The 24,400-nt window shown below is 33.8% G+C and overlaps 4 protein-coding genes across 10 annotated transcripts; 2 read left to right on the forward strand and 2 right to left on the reverse strand.

The window, feature by feature from the left end:
• The first annotated feature begins 533 nt into the window (after window positions 1–533).
• Window positions 534–5,058, forward strand: LOC140983723 (uncharacterized). Of its 4 annotated transcripts, none has more exons than XM_073450829.1 (7): window positions 534–762; window positions 1,665–1,931; window positions 2,375–3,016; window positions 3,529–3,705; window positions 4,159–4,304; window positions 4,453–4,563; window positions 4,814–5,058. In XM_073450829.1, the coding sequence occupies exons 1-7, from the start codon at window positions 610–612 to the stop codon at window positions 4,890–4,892; spliced, it is 1,575 nt and encodes a 524-aa protein (XP_073306930.1). In that variant the 5' UTR covers window positions 534–609; the 3' UTR covers window positions 4,893–5,058. The 4 variants fall into 4 exon arrangements, with proteins under 4 accessions (XP_073306930.1, XP_073306932.1, XP_073306933.1 ...); XM_073450831.1 differs by having other exon boundaries at window positions 1,665–1,778; XM_073450832.1 differs by having other exon boundaries at window positions 624–762; window positions 1,669–1,931.
• Window positions 5,059–5,851: 793 nt separating this feature from the next.
• On the reverse strand, window positions 5,852–11,574 carry LOC140983725 (formyltetrahydrofolate deformylase 1, mitochondrial-like). Of its 4 annotated transcripts, none has more exons than XM_073450833.1 (9): window positions 11,444–11,574; window positions 10,361–10,631; window positions 8,997–9,109; window positions 7,900–8,050; window positions 7,723–7,796; window positions 7,476–7,635; window positions 6,809–6,907; window positions 6,639–6,725; window positions 5,852–6,145 (listed from the first exon to the last, which is right to left on the reverse strand). In XM_073450833.1, the coding sequence occupies exons 2-9, from the start codon at window positions 10,499–10,501 to the stop codon at window positions 5,993–5,995; spliced, it is 978 nt and encodes a 325-aa protein (XP_073306934.1). In that variant the 5' UTR covers window positions 10,502–10,631; window positions 11,444–11,574; the 3' UTR covers window positions 5,852–5,992. The 4 variants fall into 4 exon arrangements, with proteins under 4 accessions (XP_073306934.1, XP_073306938.1, XP_073306937.1 ...); XM_073450837.1 differs by having other exon boundaries at window positions 10,361–10,625; window positions 11,444–11,563; XM_073450836.1 differs by lacking the exon at window positions 11,444–11,574 and adding an exon at window positions 11,101–11,330.
• A 7,131-nt stretch (window positions 11,575–18,705) lies between these two features.
• On the forward strand, window positions 18,706–20,064 carry LOC140984911 (E3 ubiquitin-protein ligase ATL4-like). The gene has a single exon (XM_073452600.1). It carries the CDS (start codon window positions 18,841–18,843, stop codon window positions 19,861–19,863), a length of 1,023 nt encoding a protein of 340 aa, XP_073308701.1. The 5' UTR covers window positions 18,706–18,840; the 3' UTR covers window positions 19,864–20,064.
• Window positions 20,065–22,167: 2,103 nt separating this feature from the next.
• LOC140984959 (uncharacterized) lies at window positions 22,168–24,400 on the reverse strand. Its single transcript, XM_073452667.1, has 2 exons — window positions 23,978–24,400; window positions 22,168–22,818 (listed from the first exon to the last, which is right to left on the reverse strand). The coding sequence occupies exons 1-2, from the start codon at window positions 24,069–24,071 to the stop codon at window positions 22,226–22,228; spliced, it is 687 nt and encodes a 228-aa protein (XP_073308768.1). The 5' UTR covers window positions 24,072–24,400; the 3' UTR covers window positions 22,168–22,225.

Here is a 24,400-nt window from a genome sequence, read left to right on the forward strand (position 1 = left end):
TTGAGACTATATATAAGTAGGCAAAAACTTGTGTGAGACGGTCTCACGGGTTGTATTTTGTGATACAGATCTTTTATTTGGGTCATCCATGAAAAAGTATTACTTTTATGATAAGAATATTATTTTTTATTGTGAATATCGGTAGCGTTGACCCGTCTTACAGATGAAGATTCGTGAGACCATCTCGCAAGAGACCTAATCTATATAAGATTAGTTGAACCACCAAACAAACTGAATTTTGATAATATAATTGAATGTTTTTGTCAAAGGAGTAATAATTTGTTTTATTTGGAATGTAAAATATATATTTGTTAAAACATATCCAAATTAATTTTTAATCTAGAATGATAATTTAATTTCAAATGAAAAAGATGTGGGAAAAGAAAAAATTGATATTAAGAGTATTTTTTATCATTATAAAATAGATAAGATTAATCCACATTATTATAATCATATCAAATATCCTATATTTTATCGCACAACATTATTTATCTACATCTTTCGATTATTTATCACTCAAATTATTATAATTCAATTTTCCTATCGCCAAACGGCCTAACTTGCTTCTTTATACGGCACAATAATCTTGAATTTTCCAAGAACCGGCGGATGATGGGTTCGATCGGCAGTCTCATGGTTTCCTCGAAATCATCATCGTCGGCGAGAAAGTTATCCGGCTCAAGTGGGTCCATAATCAACCGCGCCAAACGCAAACTTTCCTCTTTGTTTTGCGCTTCTTTCAATTCGAAGTCAACCTTTGAGGTTGTTTGGTATCTTGTTTTTTTGCTTTCCTACAGATCATGTGATTGGTGTAGGTTATGTCTGCTGCTAGGATTAAGACCTTTTTGTTGTGTTCATCGAGGTTTTCTTGATTGTATGAACCGTTTGAAGTGTGTTGGTACGAATCTTGATGTTTGAATTTTTTATCTCTGGTTTTGAATTTTAATACCGTCTGGGAGTAATCATTTGATGTTAAAATGGATGAAAATATCATATGTTTCCTTTTCTTTTTGAGGTGTGGGATGGGTAATGATGGGTCAAATGCCTTTGGGTTCATGATATGAATCTGTTTCTGTGCGCAGAGTTGTTTAAAGTATCATAGGATGTTTATTTTATTACTTCATTTAGCTTACGCCTGAAATTTCAGTTTATTGACATTTTACAAAAAATGAAGTTTACCCCCGGTTTTTCAGTTCATTGACATTTGAAAAAGATAGTACTCTTGTAGCATTGGATGGAATTGGGTCTATTGGGTAAGTTCTTGGTGAAGAATGCATCTGCTGCAAACAAATAGTTATGCACATTTTATTCTGTGTGGTTGTCTATATAGTAGAGTACCTGGAACAACTCTTATATTATTTAAAAGATCTAAATTCAGCCATTACTTGCTAGCCGCTATAACTTTTGATATAGCGGAAACTATATTAGTCCAATAATTTATGTGAGAGATAATATTTTGTATTTGATTCAGGTGCATGGGAGGGGAATTGATGAGTAGCAATAATTACTCATCTGATCTTTGATTATATGAACTTGTCAAAAATGCTTTGCTTCAGCTGGATTTTCATTACTCAAACTTTAAATCTCTATGTGAGGGTTATACTATATGCACCATAACTCATCTTTAATGCTGACTTTGACTCTCTTAAATTTGTTCCTTGAAGCTAGAAGATTGTCCAGAAAAGTCATTTGTTACCGATACCAAAAAAATAGCTCCAGTCTGTAGTGACTTTCATGACTCGATGGTAGAATCATCTTCAGTGTTAAGCCCAAACATGGTAAGCACAAGCTCCCTTTATGAGAACGGAGACTCATCTAGAAGAAATAACAGTGTTATCGATGAAGCTTTTGTGGAATCTTCAATGATAAATCTTCAAACAAGCACAGATCAGATATATTTCTCGAACACAACAGAATCACTTCCATTTCAGGCATGTTTTCATGATTGCTAGAAATAGTACTGTTGAATTCTAAATAGTAAAATATAGTGATGAGAGAACACATGATAACACAGGTTTTACATGGTTTGACCATTAAGACCTACATCTATGATGTAAGGTCCAGATTTTAGAGTCTTAGACATCTATCGATTACTCGGTTTAGACTAAAATCACCTATTTATATAGGCGAGAACACGTTGAAATATTATTGAAATCTTTCCTGAAACTAAATCTCAACCCTATCATGTCAAATATAAATTTATATAGGCGATAACTCATTAAAAATATTATAGGAAATCTTTCCTGAAACTAAATCACAATCATATAATGTCAAAGAACATTGCGATCTTAATAATATCAATCCCATGATATATCCTTTTATTTCTAATTGTTTGACATAGAAATCATGAAATCACAAGTGTGTCCTCTAACAGCCTGGTGAAGAATTGGTTTCTGAGAATGCAACAAATTGCATATCTACTGCTGGTGCTCCAGATGAAACGGCAGAAATCACACCTTTCATTTGCTCAGCCCATGATCAATCAAGAAGTCCTTCACAAGGACTCACTGTTTCACGTGCAGATTCAGACAACCTTCAATATCATCCAGATGTGGGTTTAGACTACAATTATTCCGATTTAAGGTCTCTTTCTGTAGTTTCTGATTCTTTTCCAAGATTTCAATTCCCCGGAGATGACCATTCTCACGTGACAACCATTTCTAGTCCAGGATTTGTTGTATCTAATAGTGATCAGGATTTGAGAAACGTGATTCATCTCAATGAGGTGAGTATCTCTTCAAATTTGTTATCAAATAGCATTGGGGGAAGAAGTCATGAATCCAGAAGAAACGGTAGGAGGCTATTTTGGGACACTTTATCAAGACACAGCTTTAGACGACATAGTGAATCACCGACCATTTTGTTAACCGGTGATCTTTCCCATCCTGGCTCCCATTTGAGAAGGCTTTTCGATTCAGGTGGTGATCTTGATTTTAATGGAGCAGGTTATGATCTTGATTCCTTCAGTGCTAGACATCATCATAGAAGTGAAAGGAGACGACAATTGAGATCGGAGGTGATTTTTAGTTTTTTATTTCAATTTTTATATGACACTTGCCTAAAACTGGATTTACTCATGTCAAGATATCCTGTAGCGATGATATTAGACTTTATCACATAATAAGTGAGAAAAATGCCTCCATACTTTTTCATTAACATTCCCTACATGGATAGTAATTTGCACTCGAAGAAGCTTGTATAAGAATATGTATGGGCGTAACTATGAATCTATGATTTACAAACAAGTTTTTCTATTTTCCTTTTTAAAATTAAAATTTGACGACGATATTAGTACAATAATAACTATTTGTCCAGGCCCGAATACTTCTCATCATTAAGTTATAGACGCACATAATTTATACTAGAAGAAATTCGAATCCTTTTTGTTTGTAAGGGAATCTAACCACGATCTGTCGAATTTTTACATGAACTTTACTAGCTCGATTGAAATTTATTGAAAGTAATTTATTTTTTCTTTCATGCAACACATAAAGTAACCTTGTCCGTTCACTTCATTCAAATGAATAGATTTCGGAAAGAATTATAGGCAGTGTCCTTCATGAGGGAAGCCAGGAAACTACATTGTGTGTATCCGGACTCCACCCTGATGGTACATGCTCATGCAACTCATTCCTTACGGCTGAAGAATCCAGTACTCTTGAAAGTATTTCTAGAATAATCATGCTTGCCGAGGCATTATTTGAGGTAAATACTCGATTCCATTGGCTTCCCCTCTCACAATTTACTTGTTAGCTCTTCACTAGTTACGGTGGTTCGAACAATATTAGACAAAAAACATACTTTTTGGCATACTTGAAAAATTTGGAAAAACAAATTAATTCTATTACTAAAGGTGTTAGATAACTTTTCACATATTTATTGAATGTAACCTTGCCGAATCAGTGATTGTTGATGAGAAATTTAACCCATATTCTTAGATTATGATCTTGCTCGTACTTTTTGTTACAATGGTGGAGCCAGAAAAGCAATGGAGGGAGGATGAAACTAAATCTGAAAAAAAAAATTGGGGAGACCGAAATCATTATATAATTTTTTATATACGATAATAAGTAAAGCTATACCATCCTACTGGAAAATAGAAGGCGGGTCCTTGAAACTACGGCGACTGGATGATTTCACTTGATATCTATTATACAGGTTTTGAACGAAATTCATCATCAATCTTTGTCACTATCAGAATCCCTTGTTCCACTCCCTGCTCCAGAGTCTCTCGTGGATACCTTTCCTCTCAAGTATCACAAGAAGGTTAAAAACATTGAGCGTGATCCCAGTAATGTTCAACAGTAAGTCTTCACACGTTAAGTTTCATTTTTTATTTACATTTAAATTGAAAAGAAATCATAAGCCACAAACTTACCATGTGAAATTGCAGATACCGTATATTATTCCAGTTTAATTTCTTGGTCTGATACATGGTCACATACTCGACAGATGTTATATTTGTTTAGCTGACTATGAAGATGAGGACAGGTTAAGAGTTCTTCCATGCAATCACGAATACCATGTACCTTGTATCGATAAATGGCTCAAAGAAATAAATAGGTATTCCTTTGTCACTTCATGACTATGATACCTAGTTTGATCCTATAAATTTATGGTGCAACAAGCGTGTTACACATCATGCAATCCAGGCCTTTGATTCATCGTGGGACTTACGACGCCAAAAGAGAACATGGTATCCCTGGCCCACATGACTGAAGGGTCGTGCGGACACCAGGAGAAACGTCCCTACGTATACGTTAAAATAACTCATTTTCTCACTATTTTGCTTTGCTTCACTTCACTTCACCAGGGTATGTCCTCTCTGCAGACATAATGTTTGTGATGGTGCTGGAGAATGTTCTGCCTCAAATATGGCAATACCATCTTGATGATGCAACTGTTACATAAATAATGCCTTTGATAAAGCAATTGTAAAAAGACATCGACAAATAACTTTCAGTGATTTATGCTCAGCTGGTGTTTTTAAGATGTGTAATACTTCAGAATGTAACAAAATGGAAAATGTATTATATGGAATTTATATGTTCATTTGAAGCTGTAGCCGAATCAAGTTGTTACTAGTTTGGTATCTGTTCATATACTCTGTGGCTCCGACTAGCCGGAGCTGGACTCCAAAAAAGAAAAAGAAGAAATATGATCGAGCTCAATCTGCAATTACTAAATATTTTAAATCCTAAAATGGATTAGATGTCAAATCAGTTAATTATCTACGTCTAGACGCTTTTTATATTATTTTTTATACTTAATTATATATATGCGATATACATACAAATCAAATAATGTTTATATAAAAATAAGTTTCATAAAATAGAATACAATTTATACAAGGTGCAAATATCAACATAAATGCAACTAATAAGTCTGCATATTGATACTTAAAATGTAATATATTAAATTTTGTTTTGAAGTGTGAGTATATAATATATTAACAACTAGGGCTTTTTAAATTTTGTTGACTTTTTGATTGTCTAAACCGGCCTGCCTCGCCCGCCCCATCTCACCTCCGCTGCCTACACGACCGTCTAGGGTAAAGGCGGTGCGGCCAATAGCTGCCAACCGTCTCGGCTGCCATTTAAACACTGCTTCAAAGTAGATGACTGTTGCAAATAAAAAAACCAAGCAGATTTTTTCATCTTTTTCTTTCTGTTAAGAACCAAGCAGATTTAGGTAAAAGCAACATTTAAAAGAAAGAATGTCATAACTAAATATCCGCCTTAAGAACCTGCTATTAATTCTTCTGTTTTTGGTAAATCAAAGTGTAATCTCAATGGAATTCATTAACTTTTGTTGTGATTGAAATTCGTCATGATACAAGCCTTGGAAGATCTAATGCAAATTTGACTTCAGTTGATTTCAAAAGTTTAATTTCATTTATGCCATTAAAAAAATGGGTGAAGTAGTTAGAATAAGGATAGTTGAGCTCCTGATAAAAAATGAAGTACAAAAGAGTTGTGCTCTCACTCAGCCATTAGGCTTCAAATACAACAGTCCTGTTTTTCTCGTAAGGCAAAACTCGCAGCTCACAGTATGACTTTATCGCTTTCGAAAGACATTGTTTCTCCAGGTTCTCAGATTTATGTACGAAACTCCGCAGGTTATCCCGGTGAGAAACTCTCTCCACCTAAAATAATCGAGGAGATATCATGTCTTTCCAGATGTACAAACAAATAATACAATATATTACATGAAGATGTTATCACAGTTTGTGCCAAGTGCTGATTTTCCTTATTTTCCTCTTTCATGGCGACACCATTCAAAAACTTAAGACCGAACTAACTTCGGTTTGGCGTCTAGATGACTGTTGCCGATAGAGCATTCATGTGAACTTGGATAAAGAAACGCAGTAGCAATGTACAATAATGTTTTAACATCGGGAAAAGAAAGTGTTTTCCATTTACTAGCTCGCTATGACAGCATTTGAAAGGTTATGTACTTATGTTTGTGTTAAGAAAATATGCATCTAATGAACATAAGATTAATGTAAGTTTGTTTGCTAACTGATTTGAGAGTATTAGATGATGAAGCAACCATGCGAGAGGCTCAAGTAGTCACATGCATGGAATTATGGAAGTTAAAACAAAGCCATTATCAAGTTCAAGCATGAGAGCGATTACCATTTGTTCAATTATTGGGCCTTCATCTAGTTCTTCAGTGACAAAATGACTTGTTGCACCAATCAATTTCACACCAGCTTCAAAGGCCTGTGAATGTTATGCAACATGTAAATCATGAATATCAATCTTAATCATACAGGCATCCATGAAGAAAATTCTAAAAATTGAACCTGCTTAGATGGATTCCCACCCTTGAAAGAGGGCAATAGGCCGTGGTGAATGTTAATAATATCCTTCCCATAGCTCTTCAAGAAACTTCCAGACAATACCTGATATCAATAAACTGCTATTTTAAAATGCAGTCAGTGCATTGTGTGCCATAAAGAGACAAATTCTTTCCACGGAAGCTGGAAACAAAGTCAACAGCCAGAAGTATGAGCAATCTTTCCAGACTTTGAGCTCCAAAAAAGGACGTAAAAAATCAATGCAAATGGGTTCAATGGATAACCTTCTCACTAATCATGAATTTTTGGATTAGCTTTCCTGACAGCATTGATTTAGTATGCCCATGCCGAGTGCCTCAGAACTTGGAAGAAGGCATGGAACATGTCCAATGTCTCTCATTATTACCAAAAGAAGAAAAATAAATCCTAGCCCCGAGATGGTTGATTTATCTATAAATATCAAATTTCAATTAAAGATGACAGTTAACACAGATTTACCACAAGCCCGTGTAAAAAAACAAGAAGAGCTTCAGAAAAATAAAAATACTCCTACAGCATAATTGATCATATTAAGTCGATACAAAATGTCCATTATCAAGTCCAGATAATTTGTGCTTTATCTACAAATCATGTCTATACAACTCACATGCAAAATATTTCAGGGTCTGGTCACCTGCATGTATCTAGCAAGCACGAGAAAGTCAGTATCTTTCACCAAATTCAAGATGTCTCCTTCACTTTTGTCTTCTTTAGTTGTGTCCAAAAAATGGTAAGGGATTCCATGTCTTTCAAGAAATCTCAGCACATGGGTGTTTGGACCTCGATCATGATTGCTGTGACACTTCTCTCTTTAGCACTTTGAATAACTTGTTCAAAGCTAAAGACAATTACACACAGTGCTTGCATCTTCTTATCTTTACCTTATGACTGATGTAATATGAACTGGAAGCCTTCCATCCTGCCATCCATGTAACAAATCAACAAGGCAGTGATCCTGAACCAGTAGATAATAGCTTCAGTGCATGTTAAAGAAACAATACTTTTATAAAAAAAGCAGCATAAGCTAGATAGCACAAGCTGGTGTCGGATTAACACACCTGCTTTGAAGCTAAAACTGAAATCTTATATTTAGGATCCAGGTTGGGCACCCGAACAACAGATCTCATTGCATTAAACGTCTTTGATAGCTTTAAGAAATCCTCATCCATTTGCATCCTTGGCCATTTAGCAGGGTCAAAGACAAACCCACTGTAAATTATAAAGGAGTTCATGCCAATTGCCATATGAAAACATGTTAATGCAGGTGAATCACATCTACAAACAACTGAACTATGAAACACCTGCAAAAAATGCAGATGGTTGGAAGCACTTTCCCCTTTTACATATACTTCAAGTTGAATCATTTTAATTCTGGAGAATGTGTCATAGCAGCTAAGCGAAGATCTACAGGACCAATAACCACATTTCAAAAAATCATTGGGGATCGTTGTCCCCGTGTGCCCATGCTACATCTGTCTTGGCACTTTTAAAATTGGAAAACAAAATTGGGCGCCGCTTATTCAATAAAACAACAATTCAAAATTTGCTGACTGTCATATTACTAGAGGCTGGACTTGAACTCTTAATTTTGCCTTCAAACCTTGTTCTTTTGCAGTGAAAACAAAATATACCATTCCAATATTCTGAATTAAAAACTTGATTCCTAAAGAAATGTATCATGGAGGCACACCCACCGCTGTTTGCATGTCTGAAGAACCAACAGTGACAGCAAGTTCGTGCTACAAATTGCTAGCAAACATTTTTAGTTACAACAACCCATTCTGCGACAACAGTTTAATCAATCAACATATAAAAAATAGCTAAATGATCAAGTGTAAAATCATTTGTATTTTATGATATAACGAAATCAATGTATCAAGAAACACAAATGAAGTATTTTCCCAAGTTTCAACTACATGCAATGCAAAGATTAATATCAGTTTGATTTTGGTTACAACAAATTTCTTGCTACAGTATATTGGACTTTATCACAAAACCAATAGAGTAGCAATAGATGTTTAGCTTTAAAGTTGAAACCCAATCAAAATGTAGCAAAAATGACATTAAAATACACAGAAAAAGCTAATAAAACATTTGAAAGAACAACAAAAGGCATAAGATGATAAAGGAAGAGGAGATGGGAGAGGGACAGAACCTTCTGGCATAGAAAACACTCTCTTTTTCTGGGACAAAGATATCAGCATTCAGAATGTTGCCGCCCCTTGAAGCTATGCATTCCGATAATTTAGCCACAATTCCAACTTCATCCTGATTTTACATAACCTCAATCATTCAAATTTTACATCCATGGTTCAATAACTTCCATACAAACATCTATTATACTTTATCACCACACGTTATGAGTAATAGAATTAATCCCAGTGAACTATTTATGTCCCTACAATTACTTTCCATGTAATTACTTTCCATGTAAATCCTATCGGTAAACACTTCTGGACTAAATTTCGACATTCTCTATGTATTTTTACAACTATTTTATATCAAATCAATTTCTCTCATAAAGCAGCCAAGTTTTTTCCATGGTTCAGCTCAATCTATATCCATTCTCTTAACTTTGTATAATTTTGACAATAAGGCGGTTTTTTTTACTTTCAATTCCAATTCTTCAAATCTACGAAAGTTTGAAGGTAAAGATGATTTACAAACAATTATGTAACTCATGAAGAGAGCATTAAAGTTCTTCCTAAATGAATTAAGCTTCAATTTGTCTTCGTGTCTAAGGACACGAGGCGAATATTGTAAAGAAAACACTATTGTCAAACTAGATCCAAAACATTAAAATAAAAAATATGTATGAACAATTACTATCCCGCTGTAAACTGGTGATATCCTCATCATTGGCAAATAAACTTCAATGTATTTATATTACAAATTAAGATAGAGATATGTTGTGAAATATGTGGGATCAAATCCGTAGTAATGATCAATCTTATGGACTAAAATCAAGTATATGCACCCCCAGGTTACCATCAACAACAGTCAGATGTGCAGTACATGTGAATGCAGCCATAGGGAATTGAACATCCTGTACTGGCAGAGGCGAAAAATGTATAATTTATACAATATGAGGGATCCAAATTATTACAAATGTGAGGAACAAATATATTTGTGGTGAACTTTAGGGACCAAAAACGTATATATCCTTTCTCATGCTCTATTAAGTGTTTCCGGTATATCTTTCACATAAGTAAATGGAAAATGTGTGCTTTTAATGAATAAATGTTTTCAATGGAGATGTTATATTCAACCACACACTGCCAGCGTTTAAATGTGCAATATGTCATATGCAGTGCATTTCTTCAATAAAATGTTCCATATTGTGGAATCACAATTCTGCGTACTAACACTTCATCCTGTTATTTACAATTGAGAATAATAGTACCTATCTCCTTCCACAACAACAAAAAGGCTATATCCACAAAATAACGATATTTTTCATTTCTATATTATGATATAAATGTGCTTCTGTGTTTTTGTATGCAAGGAAAAGGGGCTTACTGGGCAATGGAATACATGAATACCATGGAATAGAGAAGGAGAGGTGATATCATCCAGGGATTCGCCAGGGAGCTTGAGAGATGTGAAAGACTTCCTCGCAAATGCATGACCCTGTGGGGATAATTTTCGAAGGAGGTTCATTCCCGAAAGACAAAAACATATATCAACAGTTGCATGGGTTTCAATGAACGGGCTCCCAAAGCTGGCAATTTTGAGGCATCACTTTAGGTGGGTACATTTCAATTGCAGCGACCCGTTCATGGTTCTGGATCTGACATGGAAAGATCATGTATTTTAATTTACGTACATTTAGAAATACCCCAAACACTTTAGACATAAAAAGTAGGACAATGAAAAAAATAGATGGTAGATGCATAGGAGTAACTTCGAAGTTCGTGATCATAGCATAAACATCGGTGACTGTTCTCAACATAATTTGAATAAGTAATTACTTCAACGTATCAATTTTGCCTATCAAACCTTCCAACTTATTTTTTCGACATCCATGCAAGCATCTGAAACAGAAAATCCACAATCCTCACACAATTTTCCCTTTAACGGAGTTTTACATAATATGCACTCTTTCCTAAGATCTTAACCTAATTCTTTATGATGCATGTTCACTCATAAAGGTTATGACATGGGAAAATGGAAACTTGAAAACAAACAAAAATATTAACTAGACTAACCAAGTTGGGTAAAAAAATCCAACTCTAAAAAGGAAAGCCATTGAATTAGACCTAAAAATAGCAAAGAATTCGCTGTAAGCATGATTTATATAAGTAGAGGTAGAAACTAGCCATTTAAATCATCTCTATCCATGCTCAACAGACTACACTTCGTCAGTAGAACATCACCAATGTAAAATCAAAAAAGATAACTCGAACTGCGGAGTGTGGACCAAGCAGAAGGGATAATTTTAGGTGAAACTAAAACAAGTAAAAGCTTATATCCATTTAGCGGAAAATTGATCTCAAATCTTTCGTAAATACGATTGCCAAACTAAAATCAGAGATTAGTAATATTAAAATCGAACAAAAGAAAAAAACATATTGTAAGATGAACACATTTATAGATCTTTACCTCACCGCTCGCTTAATTGGTGGAGGCTAAGGAAGCAGCGGTTGTCCCCTGTGTGGTTGGGAATTAGATGATGAAAATAAGATTTTATTAGTACAAATCAAGTCTCACGATATCCTTTCGTTTTTTTTATTCAAATTTCAATAGAATTTCTAATTCTGTACAATACCTACACTTTTATCCACGATCTCGATTCTTATTCGACTCGATCCATGAAAAATATTACTTTACACTCTAAATATGAATAACATATCTCACAGATATAAATACATGAGACCATATACCTAATTTTTATACAAAATGTTAACAACTTTTTAAAAAAATATTATGACATTCGTTTCAAACATACAACCCAACATTTGCAAAATCTTGTAATTTGCTAAATATCTGTTAATTTTAGTGATCGTCCCTCATTTGTATAAATTATTATTGTGATAAATAGTAGAAGGTATAGAAAAAAAATAATGATTGATTAATTTTCTTATGTTTTGTTCATATTTGACTCAAACTCTACGACGTGTCAGTGCTATATATAATTTATTATCTTATTCAAATATATCGATTTATCGTACTTATATTATACATGGTTTATCGTTGTATCAACGAACCAAAAGGATGACGTCGAATACGTGGACATCTCACCAAACTACGAATAGAGAAACTCGAATGCATATCATATTGATACACTGAGATATAATTTTTTAAAAATTAATAAAATATATGGGGTATACTTGGTATAATAATCATGCATTCGCAATAAAATATATAATTAACAGCAATAAATGAATCTACTGGCTTTAGCTTGACTAATATTTAATAACATATATCTTATTTTATATTATATATTAAAGTTGACCAAGTAAAGACAAAACAATTTGATATCACGTCTTTTTGTTCGAAAATCAAATTCATCCTTACATTTTGATATTTTCCAATTTTACTCTTATAAATATCGATAATTATTTTCTTACTTTATAATATAAATCAACACAAAAACTCGTGTAAGACGGTTTCACAGGTCAATTTTGTGAAACGGATATTCTGTATGGGTCATTCACGAAAAAGTATTACTTTTTATGTCAAATATATTAATTTTTATTGTAAATATAGAAATGATTGATCTGTCTCACGAATAAAGATCCGTGAGACCGTGTTATGAAAGACCTACTCATAAATCAAACTAATCACACATTTTTATTAATAACTATTTAATATATATATATATATATACGAGCAAGTAACACATTCGGATACTAACAGTATCTATACTATATTATTAAGTTTGAGCTACTTAGAGTAACTAACTTTTGGTATCATGGTCTGTTTTAATAATTATATATATTATTAAAAACTATTTAAAAAAACAAAAATATACAAACAAGTAACACATTCGGATACTAACAGTATCTATACTATCTATATTTATATACTATATTATTAAGTTTGAGTCACATAGAGTAACTAACTTTTAATATCATGGTCTGTTTTAATAATTCCATATATTATTAAAGTGATAAAATTTTTGATGTAGGTTACTGTAGCTCAGTGGACAAAGTTTTATTCTCTAAACATTAAGTTACATGTTCTATTCCTATTCAGGTTAATTTTTTCTTTCTTTTTTTATTTTTATTTTAAATTTATATATAAAAATGGTAGTGTAGTCTCTCACTATTTTTTATAATTAAATTTTAATCTTCATTTAAATATAAATAAAATGAATTATAAAAAACAGTGTACAAGTACGCAAAACGTGCATCGATGCACTAAGTAATTCATTGTTGCGCCAAAAATGATAAATAAGTAAAATTGATCTTACACCTCTGGTTTCACGAGGAAATATCTAGCATTTAGAAAGTTAAAAAACAAAATAATTCACACACAAAAAAAATGGGTGACCCCTTAATTCGAAGAATATCAAATTTTAACCTAAAATTTTAGGTGTATCGGCACAGAATGTTGCCCTAAAAAATTGAAATTAATAAAACTAAAGAATCAATCAAAGTAAATGATACGATATTTTTTTCCCAATTAATCAATGATGAAAATCATTTTCCAACAAATTAAATGCAAAAGGAATGGTAATGTTTTGTCCATAATATCAATAATCAATGTTCTATTCTATGTTAGAGTATGTATCTTATGAAACAGTCTCACGAATCTTTATCTGTGAGACGGGTCAACCCTACCGAGATTCACAATAAAAAGTAATACTCTTAGCATAAAAGGTAATACTTTTTCATGGATGACCCAAATAAGATATCTGTCTCACAAAATACGATCCGTGAGACCGTCTCACACAAGTTTTTGCCTCTATGTTAAAGGCACAATTTGGTGCTAAGGATAATATATTCGTTAATTGCATATTTTTTTTTATATCATCCAACGTTTAACTCAAACACTACAACGAATTAAAGTTATAAATCTGTACGTTATCCACGTATATTGTCATCACATCTCGTGAATCAAATGTCGTCGAATAGTTTCATACAATTCTGGGAAAAAAAATATCGATATAAAATTGTGTACGTGTCTGTGCCATATATAATCATATCAAACAATATACAGCTCAAGTTTTTTTTTTTTTNGGCAAAGAATAAAAAATTTTAATTTTTATCATCAAACTTTGTAGCCAACTTTTAGGATGATGCGATTTCGCAGCCTTCTGCTAACCAATATGCCTGCTTTCCGAAAGCCGAAATGTGCCCAACCAAGTCAAATTTGTTATTCTTTTGGTCTACACCTGATCTGCACTTCGCTTCTCGTCTACTCATTCTATTTCATATCTTTGCATCAGACAATATATTTAAACGTAACATGTCAAGATTGCCAAATTTAAAAAATAAAAATAAAAAAAAGATGGAATGTTTTTTGTCTTATGATTTCGATTAGTCTCACTCGCTCGAGCCAACTCGTGTGTACACTACCTACATACTTCATATAAATACCGGTTACGATTTATTATCATGAAAATGAAGAATTAAATTGATCTAAGATAAGAACCACTCGAAGTAATAATGAGTTGTAAAAGTGTTAAAAAGTATATTGTTGTGTTTGGATATATAATATTAGGATAAAGTCATTAAAATGCTAATAAAGAAAGAGTAAAATTTAAAAGAGAGAATAATATAGGACATGTAGGAGAAAAGGAAGAAAAATGGAAGATATAATAAAAAGAAATTCATAGTGAAAACCAGAGCAAGTAAGGTGGACCAAATGAATGGAGACACCGTAAAATCTCCACATTAATTTCATTTGAAAATTTTTAAATCCAAAAGTTTATTTTTCTGAACAAGTAAAACTGAGGTTTTTACCTCATTTACAATATGTATTTTTCCAGATATATTTCTCTCATCTTTCACATTTTATAATACGATTTTTTTTCTTATTTACACAAAAAAAAGGCAGTCTAAAATTAAAATCTGAAATTGAGAAAATATGTGTTTAGATTGTGAAAGATCCACGTATTATTGCAAACAAATAAACAAGACAACATGCATACCCTCAAATGAAGCGAAAAAACGGATGACTCATAACTTATCTAGCATCGATGTTTCAAGTTTGAGACAGAGTCTTGCAGATGAGACAAACACATGTCCATCTAACAAAATGAAGCTAAGAAGACATGTAGACGAACTCAAGGCATTTATCAATGGCAAAAACTGTTACACAAAATATATGAAAGAAACATGACAGAAAGTTATGTGGAAAACCAGCGAACAAGTATGGTGAACAAAACAGAAGTACGATGCTTAAATTAAACCAAAGCGATGTCTGTATGAAATACAGTGTCCTTAAAACAGATTCGTCCCCTCCGGTATGTGCTTCGAGGATGAACTTGGACGTCTGTTTCCCAAGATACAACCGAACAACCAGCAGTAACCTAGCACGAGGCACCACTATGACGAACTGAAAGGTACCTGAACTTGATCACGAGGGCAGAGGAACAGTAGTAGGAGGGAGCAGCAGCAGCCGAGACAACAAAAAAAGTTTCGAAAGTTTGAGAGTGCAGGAGAGTGTGTTGGGTGTGTTTGAATGAATTGAGATTGCCTCTATATATAGGCACTCCGGTTCCATATGGACAGTCTCTCCTTGCCATCCGAAAGACCAAAGGTCAGTCCAGCTAGAGCACCAACAGGCAGGGCTGGAGCACCAAAGGTCAGTCCATACGAAGAGTCAGGCAGATGGAAGGTCATCCATAAAAGAATTTTCGAACATAAAAATAGCAAAAGCCAGGTGAACTTTGGTGGGAAATTTTGCCTCGATCGGTCCAACAATCGACGCACCCAGGTCACACTCGTACGTTTGCACGCAAGTCATGCCTTTTTTCACTGCAAATCTTGCCCCTGATCTGCACCCCCCTCTTGCGCCGACGTGCGCGAGATAGAGCCTCTTGACCAACCTTTTTTACACCTTCACAAAGTGTGAATCAATATAAGCTCACCAATGTTATGTTCATTTTCCAATGTGGGACATTCTCCACTTACCATCTACAAGACTACAAGCTTGTACAATTTCTCATTCAAAATGACCAAGCCCAATATATAAGTCCAACAAAAACTTGTGTGAGACGGTCTCACGGGTCGTATTTTATGAGACAGATATCTTATTTGGGTCAGCCATGAAAAAGTATTACTTTTTATTGTGAATATCGGTAGGATTGACCCGTCTTACAGATAAAAATTCGTGAGATCTACTCTATCAATTAATGTTCATTAGTTACAAAAATATTTTTTTAAAAAAACATTTGTAGTTGGACTTATTGGGTGGGAGGTCGTTGTCGTACCAAGTATAATTAAGGCCAGATAATGTCTCAAATTTGACGTTGGAAGTTAGGTATTTTTCGGTATAAAAATTCCACAAACGAAACGTACGATGCATATTTAAAATATTAACAGTTTTATAAAAAAAAAAATTAAAAAAAATGGAAATATCAACTGGAAAAGGAAAGGGCAGTGTTTCTTATACTTATAAAATAAAAAAAAATTCATAAAATGTTTTTATGTTTTAACCATGCATCAATCTTTTTTTTTTAATGAACAATATTCATTAAATAGGTAAAAGAGAGAAAAGTTTGAAAAACACTGGGCATCCCCAGGAATATCCACATCCTACAAAATCATAAACATGTACATCCTAACAATCAAAACAAATGAACACAACATAATTAATTGGAAAAATCAATAACTTCTGCAGCACACGGGACGCTTCTAAACACATGAACTTTGATCTTCAATATAACTCCCTGAATATTTGGTGCTTCATTGTCAAAAATCAGTTTGTTTCGGATGCTCCAGATGTGATACACTGTTGCTGCGAGAGCAACACAACGCATTTTATTCAGAAATGAGCTTCCACGGTAGACTCTTTAAACGCAGTCAAGACAGCCGACGGTGAAGACATGATCTTACGCATTCCAAGCCATGAACGAACATTACTCCATATTGTTTTTGAAGTTGGACATTCGAAGAACAGGTGATTAACAGATTCATCTTTAAGCCGGCATAGAGCACATGACTTGTCTGAAAGGTAAGGCAGTGAGTAATTTTCTATGTGCTACAAGCCACAACACAAATTTGTGTTTCGGAAGAATGCAGCTCTTGGAGATTAGAGGTTTCCAAGGCCATCCATTCCAACTGCCAACAAAAAAATTATAAGCTTTAGATAAGCCTTTCATGAAGCCAAACCAATGAGCTAGTGCTGTGACCGCCATTTGAACAAATCCATGAGCATGTAGAATCTCATCTCGTATAGCAATAATTTGCGTAATAAGTGGTGATTGCTCTGATTTCCATTCCAAGCACCACATATTTGGTGAATGGTTGTAGACATGATTAACCTATTTTATCCACAGACAATCCTTTTTCATGTGAATATTCCAAAGAGTCTTTGCTAGAAGAGCTTTATTCCAAGCTTTTAAATTTTTAAGACCCAAACCTTCTGATTCAATCGGTTTGATCTTATTTTCACAATTTAAAATTATGATATTTTGTTTTGTATATTATTATAAATTTGTTAATTATCGTTTATAGATCTATACTTCTATGTTATATTATTATTAAGTGTGAGATCTTTGAATTAACTGACTTAGAGGATATCGAAATATTTAATTCCATAATTACTCTTCTCACCCTACTAAAAACCTCATCGAGTCACTTCATATTTTACATAGAAAAAAATACAAACAAAATTTCTTTTTTAAATCAAACAACTCTTCTAAATTGAAAATAGTTTCAGTTAATTGTTTATTATTATATGATCATATTAAAAATAATAATAACACATACAATGCGTGTACATTTTTTACTAGTATACATTGTTCACGCATATACAAGAGTGAATAACAAAATAACTATATCGTGATTGTGAAAATTCTTCAATACACACGACCATACTGTTAGTATAAAAATACTATATAATACATCAATTTAACATTTGAATGACACAGAAACAAATCCAGGAGATGGTAGAATATCACCAAAACCAATTTGACAAACCAAAACTAAGATTCTAGTTATAACCATGATCTGGGAAAAAAAAATTTTGAGCAATAAATAAAGAATATATTTTTTGTAAAATATTCTCAGGAATTTATTTTCGTGAGACCAGTTAAAACAATTTATATTTAAAATAAAAATATTAATATTTTTTTAAAAATATTCCATCGGATTAGAAATTCATTTTATAATTGATAAATTTTTATATAATAAATTAATAAATAATGGGTCCCCTGAGTTTGTGCACTGCGTGGAAATCAGCGAATAATTTCCGATCCCTGTCATGTATACTGCGCCACTTATTTATGGTTTTGAACTAAAAATTTTCTGTCACATTAAATTCTTCTACCTGATCTCTGCAACTCACTTCAATTAAAATCATCGCCCTTTTACACACGTTAACCAGGTTTCTCATTCTAATATAACGAAAGGTTAGGGTGCGGAATTAATAATTTTTACGTAAAATCATTAGAATTTTATGTTATAAGTTCATTAAATCTAATATAAAAAATTTCATGAGACGGTTTTATATATCAATTTTATGGTACGTATCATTCATTAAAAATTTATTATTTTTAAGTAAACATTTGTAATATAAATGATAATATAAAATTTGAATCAATCACGAGATTATATATATATATATATATATTTGAATTTATTTTTGTACGAAATGATTTAATTGCGTGAAGAAGGTGAACAAAAAGCTAGTCAAAGTATTTGTTCCAAAAAAGCTAAGTTCAAAACAATTTTTAATTAAAAAAAAAGAAAGTAAAATGACCGAATCTACCATGTAAACTTAATCCAACAAAAATAACACCAAAACCACCGGACAAGCTTTTACATAAATACCTCATTTCTATAATTATCTCCACTTCTCGCTCCACAGCTCCGTTCTACTCCAACATGTCAACTCCATTATCGCCGCCGCCGACCGCCGTCATCTCTCAAGTGCCGCCACCGTACGTTGACGCAGCAAAGTCTTCCACTTCAACTTCAACTTCAACTTCAACTTCCATTATTCTGGTTATCATAATAATCGCTTCCTCTGTTATACTCTCCGCCTCCATATACATTCTGCTCCGCTTACTTTCCTGCCGATTCCACCGAGCATTCGCCACGGCCGATGATGTAGTCTCGCTACGTGGTTTCTCCAACCGACAGAATTGCCACGCGCCGTCGAGCAGTGTACTCGATTCATTGCCACTGTTCACTTTCAGTTCCGTGACCGGTAACCTCACCGGCGGAGACTGTGCAGTTTGCTTGTCAAAATTCGAGCCACACGATCAGCTCCGTTTGTTACCTCTCTGCTGTCACGCGTTCCACGCTGCTTGTATCGATACCTGGATACTCTCCAACCAAACATGTCCTCTCTGCAGGTCCACCGTGCTCCCCTCCGACGCAGATGTGCTCGATAAAATCCTCTCGTCCGAAAACCGCGGCACTAGGGATAACAGTTTAAGGAACGGAGACAGCGGGAGCTTTCGGATTGAGATCGGGAGCGTCAGTCGCCGCAGGAGCGCGGCGGAGGTTATGGATGGACAGCGGCAGTCATATTCAATAGGTTCTTTCGAGTACGTTGTCGGCGACAACGGATACGAGGTTCCTGCAGAGTCCACCGCTCACAGGAGAGGAATCTCAGATTGCACCTCCGTTGATAAAGATTCATCCGTTGGAGTTCCGACACATGAGCCGCCGGGGGATGTTTTGGCGGCGGAGGTTTCAAGCGGCAGGAACTGGCTTAGAGACTACGTGGACCGGCTGACTTCCGTTTCTATTTCTCGTACAATGTCGTTTGCGAGCTCCGGTAGATTCTTCTCCAGCAGCAGTCGCCGTAGTGATCCCGTCTCCGCTGCCCCCGAGGATCTAGAGGCGAACCGTGTCGGAGAGGAAATCAGCGAGCTCTTCAGGTGGCTTTCAGGGATTTAATTTATAAATTCGTTAAACATCAGGGGTAAGTCCGTACTTTCAATACATCAATTCCTCTATATATTTTCTCCACGTACTCTGTGATTAGCCTAGTTAAATGTAATTACTATTAGTTTAGAAAATATAATATAATTAATCAAACTGAGTTTGTTTCTTCAATATTTCTCACCATTAAAAATTTCAGTTGGATCTTTAATGTCCTAATTGATGATCATAATTTAAATGATAATCTTTCAATTAAATTGCGATTATTTACTAAAATGTCCTCTAATTACATCGTTAATAAATAAAAAAAGTCGATGCGTTTTCAGTAAAATTTCTTGCCTTTGTGTAATGCAAAAAGTTTATAATATAAACATTCTATTTTCAGAAAAACTCAAGTGACACATTAATCCACGCTTCTAGCCAATGAATTGTTCAAAAATCATATCGAGAAGTTAAAAAACACTTAAAAATAAACTTTTGCAAACACTACTTAAATTATATTAATTTTAAAAAATCAAAATTTTATCTAGTATCTTTTCCGGTTTCATTTGGTCCCCAAATTGGTTTGGTTTCAAGATGTAGAATCTATGTTGAATCACCATTTAGGGGCTACTAAGACTTGGGTCTCTCTCTTAGGCAGGACATCAAGTACATTTATTTTATCGATTAACCAATTTCTAAATGCTGGAGTAGATCCTAAAGAGATATCGTTTCCGCACGAATTTATCTTGAATCGCGATCTTTTGGCTCAACTTTATCCAAGTTTTGCCAAAGGAGAAACTCGATTATTCACTTTGAATTGGTCAAAATACGCGGAATTTCTTATTTTTCGTGGAGGATTAGATCCAGTAATTGTGGGTCTACATAAAATATCATATGAGGGCATTTGGATGGAGTCATTAGAAATTCATGATTCTGAATTCATTTTTCTTATTTAGATAATTTAAACAAAAAAATTTCAAACACATCGATATCGGTTTTATATTATAATGGTACTAATCACAGTGAATCTAAAATATTAAGTAGATTTGAAATTAATTATGATTAATACAAATATAAATAAAAGTTGTATTTGAATATTTTTTTTAAAGTTGAATATTAACGTAATGTTTCTTATGGTAATCGTGCTAAAAAATTACCAATTTGATATTTAGGATTTGGATGGTTCGTCTCCTTTTGTTTTCCGTAAAATTTCATGTACTAAGTACATAGTTTATTCCATGTCGATTTGTCGACGGATTGACCGCCGAGGTTTATAAAATGTCGAAAATGACATATATTTTTTTATATTAATTAATTGTTGTCTTCATGCATATAAAGACAGCTGTAGATCGACGAGTTTTACACTTGTTGAATGCAAAAATAATTTTTACAAAAAATTTGTGAACTTTCTTCCAATTTGAAATTGTAGTAAACGATTTGAGCAATTATACACATTAGAAAAAAAAAAAAAAACAATTGGAATTACGAGTGCTTTGGGATTTTGATCTCCCTACTTGTGTTTATTTATATTAATACATTACGTATGCATTATGTGTTTGTATGATATTTTTATAATTGATTTGATTTGTTAAAATTGGATAATATGATAATTGTAGAAAGTAACGAATGATCATTATATTTATATAAGATGTTATCAGTAATTTTAAAAATTAATGAGATATTAAACGATAATTTGAATTGATGAAATAAAAATAAGTGTTGCAGTGACTTGTACCGAATAAATAAAAATAGGTGGAATATTTATGTCTATTGAAAATTTTGCTTGTAATAGTCAATTTCATCATAAAATAAAGTTAAGAGTTCTAAACATATAATAAATTTCAACCAAATTTCAATAGATCCAACCCGAACCTTGAATAACGAACGACATTGCCTATTAAATGTGGCGTATTAATATTTTAGGTATTTATTGATCGGTAAAAACTTATGTAAGACAGTCTCATAGGTCATATTTTGTGAGACAGATTTCTTATTTGGGTCATCTATTAAAAAGTATTATTTTTTATGCTAAGAGTATTACTTTTAATTGTGAATATTGATAGGATTGACCCGTCTCACAGATAAAAATTCGTGAGACTATCTCACAAGATACATGCTTTTTATGATTATAATTATAATTGGGGTTGGAATTTCTTTTGAATATTAAAATAAAATAACAAAATTCGATTCTTGACTGAATTAATTATATGTACTAAATTTTTTAGGATTTAAATTTACGTCATATTGATTAAATTGATTAGCTACTTTCCGTACACCCATTTTATTGGTTTATTAAATAAATTAATATTTAACTAAAAAAATCATAAAATCGGCAAATTTAACCATAATTCCTCCAACATTAAACTCATGCACTCACACAATGAGCATATATTGTTCATGAAAAAATGAGCTTGCAACAATAGAAAGTAAAAACAAACAGCGAAAGTATAAAAAACACAGAAGAATTTCGGTGACCTGCACTGCAGGCCAAACTGGCTCCACTATAACACCCACTCGTCTGCACAATCCCTTTACCAAGATTTTCAAGAACAAATGTGGTGTTTCTTTGGCTGTTACTAAACAAAACACACCAAATATATGGCCCTTTACCCTTGTGGCCTCCCAATATGCCTACTCCAACTTGGGTAAATGTTCCGTTCCTTGATAACGAAAGGGTTCTCGGATCTAGAACTAGTACGCGTGAAAATGCTTCCGATGGCTCAAGATACGTCTTTTGACACCCCAATATGTGGCCAGATATGGTTCCGAAAGTGGGAAGTTCAACGCCACAGTTGGGAGCGAATATTTCGGTGAAATAGTCCTCTGGTGGCTGGCAAGTTATAGTGTTGTTAGAGCTACAGTTTCCCTTGCAAGCGTTTGCATACTGTAGGGCGATGCATCCAAGTCCAGGGCTGACACTAAGTTTTGGAGCCTTTGGTGACGTTCTATTGTTGTTAATTATCTCGGCAAGATCAGTTGCTGCATTTGCTGTTATATAGATGTAACAGTAACAGGCCATGTATAGTTAGTTACTTGACGAGTTATATATAAATGAGATGTAAAAGCAAGTGGTACCAACTTAAAGCAAGAAGACCGACGAATTGAAGATAGTAAATCACCAAACAAAGGTTCATATTCAAGCTGCTGTGATGAACTGAGCTTCTTAACAGGTCTTATTTTTCAATGTTTATGCATATTCTATATTGCTTGAACCCCACATTACCTATGTAAGATTTGAGAAGCCAACTGCTCCACCATTTGTGTCATGCTAATTAAATATAGTGCTTTTACGGTAGAGAGAATTGACTGTAAACATAGTCTCAAACCTATCGAACTCTCTTAAATGTCATGCAATTAAATTCATTGATCAACACTTTTGACTTTGTGTTCCAAACCTATTTCAAATGTTTTTTATACTACATTCAAGGCTTAGTATCTACCTTGGGAGTTCTAAAGGTTGCACAAAACGCAACATAAAATTAGTATTCAGGACTGTATTCTAGAAATCTTTCCAGTTGTTTATTGAAGGATTCTGAATTCTCTCCAACTTCTACAAATTCTTGAATCTCTATCATCTTTGATATTCTTCTCTCTTTTCATCCTACTCTAAATTTTGGTTTGACCGAGTTTTCAAGAAAATACATGAACAGCAACCTCAAAGAAATCACACTTTTCATCCTACTCCAAATTACCAAACATTTTCACGCACACCCCCAATCCTTTCGAGAAATCACAGGAAAATTAGCAGTTGTCTCACAGTAAGTCACCCTTTAGTAACATCCGTGGGGCGACATTGAAATCCTAAATCAAGTTTTTTGGCAATGGATCCATAATCTTAAGTCTCCTATAGTTAGTTTATAACTAGAATATGGCAACAACAACCTCATAGAACATGGGCAAACTCAAAGGTACACTTGAGAAAAAATGAATAAACGAAGCTTGTACTATGATTTGATAATGCAAGGCTTAGAATTCCAATTGAGAATCATCGTTCTCTCCAAGATTACAAAAAAAAAAAATTACACTTAAATTTTCGCCCCCATTTTCTAACTCCGTCATCCAACTTATAATAAAAAAAAACAAAAAATAAGCAAATGAACGAAAGAAGAAAAAAGAAAACAGAAAGCCAAGAAAAAGGTCGGTTTACCACTTTTCTTGGAGCAAACGCACGCTGCGAACAGAACAAAATTACAGAGAAGAATCCACTGGAAGTAACAAAGTATATTGAGCCTCATCACCATTAGTAGCAGCCCACCAACCAGAGAACAAATCCAAATGCAAGTCTAGAAAGTCTGGTTTCTCCGTGAGTGGGGATGAGAAAATTAGTCTCAAGAAAAGGTATGCAGCTTTGTTAGAAATGGTGGCTTAGCTGGTTAAATGGGAATGCTGGAAAAATGGGAAAGAACAAAAGGGTCTGGGAATGGTGGAAGGGAGGGATAATATTGTTGGATAGTTGCAGGGTTCAAGGACAAAAGCTGGGAATGGTGGCCCCAGGCAGACGATGATTGATTCCTTTAACTATGAATTGATGGAGTCGGGCTGAACAAATCGGGTCGGGATCATGTTTTCG

Source organism: Primulina huaijiensis, chromosome 9, assembly GCF_012295235.1.
Source record: "Primulina huaijiensis isolate GDHJ02 chromosome 9, ASM1229523v2, whole genome shotgun sequence".
Lineage (NCBI taxonomy): Eukaryota > Viridiplantae > Streptophyta > Magnoliopsida > Lamiales > Gesneriaceae > Primulina > Primulina huaijiensis.